A 9,069-nucleotide genomic window follows, 5' to 3' on the forward strand; every position below is an offset into this window, starting at 1 on the left:
GAATCATTGCTTACAACACTTTAACATGGTATGTCTCCTTATATTCACACGCTGATCTGGAGAATAGTGAACACTACCTCAGAGATCTCAGTAAGACACAATAGGGGCATTTGTGAAAGTATATTCTCCTAACCCATTATATCCCATCCTATATACAGGACACCTAAACATGAAGGAGTTTTATAGGGCTCCTATAAAATTCTATAGGTTTTTATAGGTGCCCTGTATATAGAATGATGGGACATAATGGGTTAAACAAAATTTTACATTAGAAGCAATGGCAGTTGTCTGTAGTGAAAACTTTGGGGAGTGCTTTATCTGGCCTAAATTTAACTTTAACAGGGTAAAGCAAGTTTTTGAGTGTTAATTTATTTTGAGTTACTAATATAATAGAAACATTTTCTTAATGAGGCAGTAAATTCTATGTAAAAGTTTTTATATCATGAATACAAACATCACCTGTTTCTAGAAGAAATATTAAAGATAATGATTATGCCAAATTTACTAGGCCTATAATTTTTGCTTTATATAAAATGCCCTCAAATTTAAATGTAATTATCATATAGCATTGAACCCTCATCTCTGAATTATCTATTACTTGAATTATAGGTGCCAAGAAATCATTTACATTGCCTAGACTATTAACCCTTATCTTGCCTTAAAGTGCTTTTGTGAAATGTTCATTTTTGATGTAAATCTGATAATTTAAGTAGGTTACCATTTCAGTACCACCTAAATACAACATATTGATCTGTACAGAAAAATCAATGTAGGAAATGAAGATTCACAGTTTACCTTCCCATGTTTATAATCACTGTTTCACATTTATGCCTTTAGCTTCATTTGAATGCTTCACAGGTGAATTTAATCTAAACATTATTTTACTACATCATACTATTAGACATTTTTTTTTAAGTCCGAGAACATTCTGCTAGGCTTTATAGCTTAAATTCATTATAACATTATGGAATCCACATCTCAGGGTTCTGGAGAAAAGGCCTCAAGAGAAGAGGTTTTTTATTGCTACAGAAATAGACCTTAAGTAAACAACAACCAAAACAAAACAAAAAAAAAATCCCAACTTAGCAGAAGTCTGCCTAATTACTACTACAAGTTAACTGTTCATTATTCTCAGATTCATAATCATATGTAGATGTTAAGTATTAACATTTTGTTTTAAGAGAAAAAAGAAATCATTACTGTGAGTTAAGAAATTTAGATGACAAGAATATATAACATATGCAGTGGCCAAGTTTACATTTTTTATCATCTAATTACTTCCTAGTAGTTCAACTGCTATAACAATGATACACTGGCAATTTCCCAGTGCCGAGATCATCTCCTTATATTACTCTTTCTTTAAGTATGATTTTTAAAAAATATGGGCCAAATTAGTTTTTTGTTTGTTGTTTGTTTTGTTTTAATGGATATTTTTGGTCCTCTTATCCTACTTAGGCTTGTATAACTTTAAATGAGCTAAAGCTTGGGTTATGCATACTGCAAGATGATTGGGGGGGTCCTATTTCAGTGCTACTTTACAAATTTGGACTATCTATCATTGAGGATGTTTTCTAAGCTGATAATTTAAATGGTCATTAAGTGAAACAAACATATTAGAGGTTGGATAATTCCTTTCTCTAAGGGTGTTGCACCTTATGTGTAGTAAATGCCTTCAAATATTAGCTGACTAGATCAATGTCATTTTTCCCTCTGCTATTCCAACTCCATTTTGCTTATTTTGAAAATAATATTGCAATTTTTCAATTGTAGAAGAAAATTATGTCATTGGAAAAATTTCTCTATGTGAAGAATAACAACCATATTTGCCAGTTAAGGAACCGTTTCAGGAATTGTTGGAAGGTGAGTTATTTTATAGTAACTATGCTTCAGTTGCCGTGCAGTACGTCCAGAAACAATCCATTTCAACTTCTGAACATTTGGTTTGGAACACTTGTTTGATGAATATTCAGTTAAACACTTGGATACAAGCTCCTGCCAGAAGGTCAAATCTCTGCCATGTATCTGCACATAAAATTTTAAAAGTTATTAATGAATTAAAATAAAGTCTTGTATTTAACTACAGTAACAAATACAGCCTACTAATGTGTCTTTCCTTGTCAAAAATGATTCAAGGCTAGCTACTTAAGTTTCAAATAAACACATTTTATTTCAGGAGATAGTACAAGTGGTCAAGTTTCTTTCACAGTTGTTAATAGGATTTAAGCTATGACCTTGACATACCTTGGAATGTTTCTGAAGACATTCTACTCCTTCTGTTAACTCTACACAGTTCTGTGCTTGAATCTCCAAAGCTATGATGGACAAAGCCAACACAGAAGGCTGAAAATAAATAAATATAATGTAAATGTCAAATATAAAAACAGATCTACATAACTGTTTACTCTTTATAAAATATTTACCTTTGCTTTAGAAAATATGATCCTGCAATGACATGCCTTAAGTTGAGCTTCCAGTCTTTCAAAATTAAGGCTATTTCTCCTTTAAAAAGAAAATGGAAGTGATTTTATTATATCTAGTCAGGAACAATTTTTTAAAAAATATTGAAATCTGTTTTTAAAAACAACATGCACATTTATCATAGGAAGTCATTTGAAATAAAAGAAATTTCCCTTTTAATCAGAGACATTAAGTTTTTAACCTGAGTTTTAAATGATTTGAGCCAAAAATAAATAAAATGAACAGAATCTTGCCACAAGTATCAAGATTTATTTTCATTTTAATCTATTTCTGTACCTATTGAATGTTCTTTTCCTATAAATCTGAATTAGGTGCTACACTGTTACAAATATTGATTTTATGCAATATATAGACAATATCATTCAAATTTCTAAAGTTCATTTGTTCAAAACAAAGTGCACATACCTTTCAAATGGCAAGTTCTCTTGAATGAGTGAGTAATAGAGTTGCAGAAATTGAAAGGCAGTAGTAGCTTTAACTTTCCAACACACCTTCTCCAATACAATCTTTTCCATTCTCATCAGGTCTGAAACCGTGAATCTATATTGACTTATGCGGATCAAGTCAGTTGCCAATGGGACATTCCTTTCTTCTTCTACTGATTTTACAGCCAAATAAAAGCAGCTCAGTCCAACACACCCAAGGTGCTTGGGCTGTACCTAAAAACAAAAACCAAGCCGATGCGTCTATCATTTTCAATTAATATAGAATAAAGGATAATATAGAACTCAGACTCATCATTATGAGTCATTATACCTAAAATGTAGCCTGTCAACACTACGTACCCCTGTTGGAACTATTTTTTGACCAATATAACTAGTTTTCAGTACAATGTGTGGCTTCAGCATAACAAAATTCTGACTTTAACTGGTCAATGACTTAACACAAGTACTCAAACATGTTATAGCTTATACACAATTTTCCTTCCAGGATGTTATATTTTTTTTTCCACACTGTTTTTGCAGTAATCAAAAATATTTTAAAAATACTACTATAACACATACCATTTACTTTGCCTATAAATTTCAATCTACAACAAATCCTTTTTATGTATTTGTCATTTTCTAAATGTCTACAGTGTGAAACTGTAAGGTTTTAATCAATATCTCTGTTCTCCTCTTAGAACATTTTTGAAAAAAATTTTAATTTTTAAATTTTTCTCTTATAAGCCTTTAACAGTAAATGTACACTTCTTTTAAAGCATAATTAATTTTCTTTTTCTTTTTTTTTTTAAGAGAGAGGGAGAGAGAGAGAGAGAGAGAGAATTTTAACATTTATTTTTTTAGTTCTTGGTGGACACAACATCTTTGTATGTGGTGCTGAGGATCGAACCCCGGCCGCACGCATGCCAGGCGAGCGCGCCCACATCCCCAGCCCCAATTAATTTTCTTATTATTATGACTTCTCCTATGACGATTATCTGTAGAAACATTCCCACATAAAACTATTATATTTGAAGGACAGCTCTATACTCTTCATTTTGTGAAGCACAGATTCAAAGGTAGTGCCCACACATGGTGTCTAAAGAGTTGTTTAATAAGTTTTTCAACCATTCAATTCAACAAATATCGAATTCTTTCTATACATGATGCATTGTGTTAGCTACTAAAGACTAAAATGTGAGTTTCATTCTAATTTTGACATTATCCAGTGATCTTGTGGGTACAGGGAAGGCAGATGTACTTTTAACAGTTAACCTTTTAAGCTTGAAAGCTACAAGGATGTCTTACAGAGAAATAACTATATACCCATACTCCTGGAAAATGATACTTCTTGAAACTGAAATATTTAAAACAATTAGAATTTTTTATGATTAGCAGAGAAATATATCCTCATTCTTAATCATAATCTAGCATTCTGCCTTTAACAAACTTCGTTAAATTTAAAAAACAACTGTGCATACAGTAGCACTATTCACACTAGCCAAGCTATGGAGCCAGCCTAGGTTAAATGAATGAAACTGGAGACTCTTGCTATGTGAAATAAGCCAGTCCTCAAAAGTCAAAGGCAGAATGTTTTCTCTGATATGTGGAAGCTAATCAAAAAAATAGGGGGGGGGGTGTTGGGGGGAGATTTTTTTTTTAAAAAAAAGAAGAAAGATCAGTGGAGTAGACAAAGGGAAATAAGGGAAGGGAGGAGGGTGGGACAAGGAAAGATAGTGGAATGAATCTGACCTAACTTTCCTATGTACATATATGAATACACTACAGTGAATCTCACCATCATGTGCATTCACAACACACTAATTTAAAAAAAAACTATAAATAGCAGAAAGACCAGTAGAGAATAGAGAACAGATGGGGAGAAGAGGTGAAGGGGAAATACTGGGGACTGAATGAGAACAAATTATAGTCCATGCTTTTATAATTATGTAAAAATGAATCCTATTGTCATGTATAACTAACCATCCCCCCCCCACAAAAAAAAATCTGTAAATAAATGGAAATATTCAACCTGTCAAGTTTTTAAAAACATCCAATTTTCCATCTGGAAGACTCTGCAATTATTTGATATAACTAATAAATGATTCATTATTCTTGATTATGATAAGGAAGCATCTAATACAGTAGTGCACAAAATTCCTACAGTGTTTTGGTTATTTGCTGAATATACAAAAGTTTATGAGTATCAGGCAGAAGCTAGCAACTACATCTCTAACACAATGAACAAAATTAAGAAATATTCAGGGTAATATAGCTTAAACATACCTTCATTTTAGACAGAAATCTGTCCAGCAAATTCACAGCTAGAGAAAATGTCTCCGTGTCGAAGCCAAAGAACTGAGTTAGACTAAGAAGATCTTTTACTTCAAAGTCCCTTAGTCTTGCAGTCATTCTGAGGCCATTATCGTGTGCAGACTCAATTAGCCTCAAGCCACAGACCTTTGGCTGACATCTAGACTCCTGTTCCAACAGGGTATTCAGCTGGTGTAGCAGTTTCTGAGAGTCAGTTGTTGTCAGTACCTCTATCATCTATATATAGAACAAATCCCAGTTAGGAGTAACAGTAGCTCTTTCTGCTTTCCTTGGCTATCTTTGCATTGTGCAAAGAGGTATTCTATAGTACATATCTTCCCTCTCTCAATGGGGCTAGGGAATCTAAATCATTGCAAAGCGCTGTTACATTTCCCCTGCCCCCTTCTACAAGTTGGTCACATTGTAAATTCTGAGTTTCTAGAACACAAGAACTATACATTTTTTAAAAATGTAAGTCTTCAAGAAATATTGTGCAAGTTGCTTACTGACAATGGATAACAAACGAACAGACATTGTAAGGCAGGATACCAAAACTTTGGGATCGAACAGTAGCATGTATTGTGCCTCGTATTAACAATGTGAACCATTCATGTTACTTAATTTTCCTTAACTTTTATGTAAAGTGGGAAAAAGGTTATTACCTGCACAAGTCTACCTATGCAGATTAAAATGAAATCGTTTAGAGCTTAGCACATAGGTAGATGCTTAATAATCACTGAACAATAATGAGCTCATTTCCACATCTAAGATGAAGGTAACAATATCTGATTGTAACGATTACACAAGATGATTAAAGAGTGTAGCACGGTGCTCGTAATGGTTGATTTTTATCAGTATTATGGGGCGAGAGGGTGCTTTGCGGGGCACGTAGTAGGCTGGCGGGGCGGGGTGCGGTAACCTAGTCTGCGAGATGAACCTGGGAATTACTGTAACTGTGCATAATACAACTAAGACCCCTCAACAGTTAAGTCTAGATACGCGGAAGTTAACTAAAGCCTCACACCAATTTAACGACGGGAAGGCAGGACACCTTAGGGTTGAACCACTAACTTCAGGGGTCCAACCTTTAGGATCCTGGAGTGGTCGTTGGGACTGACACCTCAGGAGCACTGAGCCAGCTCCGCCCCTCCAGGCTCAGACTAGCCTGGGCTTGTGCACACACTCTCAGGACTAGGGCGCGGGCCAGACTTAGCCCTCCGCGCGTGCCTCCACCATGCTTTCCACACGCCCGAGAGTCACCCGAAACCCCACTCAGCTCACCTTGACAGAGACGGCGGCTCCTCAGCAGTAACCACCCTCCCCGGGCCTAACTCCCACTTCGCCCCAGGATATCAAATCCAAGAGATCGCGAAGGGGAGGGGATTCCAGAGACAGACTGGAAAGGCCCGGGGAGGGGGAGCTGCGGGTGGTGGTTTCAGCAACGCAGCCGAGACGCCTCTGCACTCCTCAGGGTCAGCTCCGAGCCAAAGGGGCCACGCCTGGCCTCCGGAGTGATATATTGGAGGGCGGGCCTTTCCCGCGGGGGAAGCATTTTTGCCACTGATTGGTGTGGTTCTTTTGATGGATGGCCTCCGTGGTCCAAAGAGGGCTGGCCCATAGAGGCAAAAAAAAAGCTTGGCCAATCAGCGCACACTTCCTATTATAAGGATTCGAATTCTCCGCCCTGTTGAGGCCACGCCCCTCTCCCTAAGCGTCTCTCATTGGAGAATTTTCTAAAGGGTCTTCACGCCGGAGGGGGCCGAACTAAATACAACGTGCCAGCGCTTGTCACGGCCGGTCGTTCTGCCGCCAGCCAAACCGTCAGGCTATCGTTCCAGAACGTACGGGGAATTTTCTCTGTAGTATTGTAATTGCATAGTGGTTCTGCCTCCTCTTTCTAAAAATACAATGACAAGTTAAAAAAAAAAAAAAAGTCAAGCTTTGGTTTTTCATTACACATGGAGAGGTGGTAGATTTTCTGTGGTGCGGTTTATTAAATTCCAGCAGGTCCTCTTTGTGAACTTTGGAAATCGACTATCTTCGTCGCGTTTTGCTTTTTGTGTAATTTGTCAAATAGCGTGATGGCGTTGGACTGTGTAATTTCTTGATCCTCTACTAATTTTTTTGAACATGCTTTTAAAACAAATTTAAATAGTAATGTAAACAGTTAAGTTGATTTAAAACGAAAACTGTGTGGCGGACCATTAAGAGCAATACAGGAAAATCTTCATTGTAGTGAGTGTGAATTTCAGTCTCCTATCTGGGTGTAGAGTAATATTACTCTTCTTATTTAATATAATGAACTTAATCTGTATTGGCCTTTTCCCTGCCAGGTTAGTGGAAAAATAATTAGCTGGAACTCTTTCTGGATTCCTTCCCTCTCTCCTGGATTATCACAAGTAATCAGGGTCTACTAGTTAACAAAGTCTGAGGAAGCCGGCATAAGAGATCAGTCCTCAGCGCGTACAGACTGCAGCTAGATATCTTTGTCCTCATGGTCAATTCCTGTTCCATGGTTCTCTGGGCATTGAAAAAGTAAAAATCTGAAAGATTTTGCTGGTACCTCTGCTGTTTGCCTTGCCATGTACTTTCCTGAGCCAGAGGCCCAAGACCAAGCCCTGGAATTGGGGACGGTGGTGTGAAGGGGAAGGGGGAGGAAGGCTAAGGGAGAAAAAGTTAATGCCTCAAGATAATACCTCAGTCAAATTATCAGGTCAGTTTTAGAAGTTGTGGCACAAATGGGGAAGGGGCTTTTGCCGTCCTTGAAAGTAGACAATGAAAATAAATTGGCACTTTATTGATTTTTTTGTGATGCTAGAGACTGAACCTAGGACACTATAGCACTGAACTGAATTCCAGCCCTGTGAATTTTTTATTTTGACACAGAGTCTGGCTAAGTTTCCAACCTGGCTTCCAACTTGTGATTTTCCTGCCTCAGCCTCCCTAGTATCTGGGATTGCCGGCATGCACCACCAGGCCTGGCTTACCGTGGTAATTTAAATTTAATTGAAAATACTACCTGCAAAAATATGTGAGTTTGCAATGTACAGTTCTCCTTTCAGTTTTTAGGTCCTGTTATTCCTAATTATTAAATTCCCACTATATAAGAAAAAGAGTTTAAGAACTATAAAATATTTATAGCAATGACAAGCACACACAAGTTTGTTAATATTTATTGAACTTCTAATTTGTGCCAGTGGAGGACAGACTAGAGTAGTTCCTTGCCTTGTAGAACATATAGTATTGTGGGTAATATGAGCACATAGATTTAAGAATAAAATAAACTTATTAGCTTTGTGACTGTAAGCAAGTTATTTAATAACATTAAGTTTCTATTTTATAAAAAATAGGAAGTAAAAAATATCTTACTCATAGGGTAATTGAGAGGATTAAATAATGAAAATACATAAAGAGTTAGGCAGTATTCCCAGAATACAACAAATTACTTGATAAATGGTGGCCTTTATTATTAACTTACAAAGTCACAAACATTTATTTTTACTCTCCCTTCTTTTTTCTTTTTTGGTGCTGGTGCCAGAGCTCTATGTATGTTAGGCAAGCATTTTACAATTGGGCTGTATCTCTAACCCCTAACATTTTTAATGTATGTATGTATTTATTTATTTATTTTTGCAGTAGTGGGGATCGAACCCAAGGGTATTGTATCTCTGAGCTATATCCTGGCCCTTTTTTATTTTTATTTTCAAATTTTGAAACAGGGGATTGCTAAATTGCCCAGGCTGTCCCAGAAATGGCAATCATCCTGTTTATACCTCCTGAGTCATTGGGATTGCAGGCATGTACCACTGAGCCTGGATAATGTTTCTTTTTTTAATGTCTTGCTTAAACATATGTT

The 9,069-nt window shown here is 36.4% G+C and overlaps 1 protein-coding gene across 1 annotated transcript; it reads right to left on the minus strand.

The window, feature by feature from the left end:
* Positions 1 to 419: 419 nt before the first annotated feature.
* CCNG1 (cyclin G1) lies at positions 420 to 6,723 on the minus strand. The gene is made up of 6 exons (XM_081289113.1): positions 6,495 to 6,723; positions 5,187 to 5,450; positions 2,884 to 3,137; positions 2,421 to 2,499; positions 2,242 to 2,340; positions 420 to 2,022 (listed from the first exon to the last, which is right to left on the minus strand). The coding sequence occupies exons 2-6, from the start codon at positions 5,448 to 5,450 to the stop codon at positions 1,831 to 1,833; spliced, it is 888 nt and encodes a 295-aa protein (XP_081145239.1). The 5' UTR covers positions 6,495 to 6,723; the 3' UTR covers positions 420 to 1,830.
* Between the last annotated feature and the right edge of the window lie 2,346 nt (positions 6,724 to 9,069).

Source organism: Spermophilus citellus (assembly GCF_964194105.1).
Source record: "Spermophilus citellus genome assembly, chromosome: 1".
NCBI classification, from domain to species: domain Eukaryota; kingdom Metazoa; phylum Chordata; class Mammalia; order Rodentia; family Sciuridae; genus Spermophilus; species Spermophilus citellus.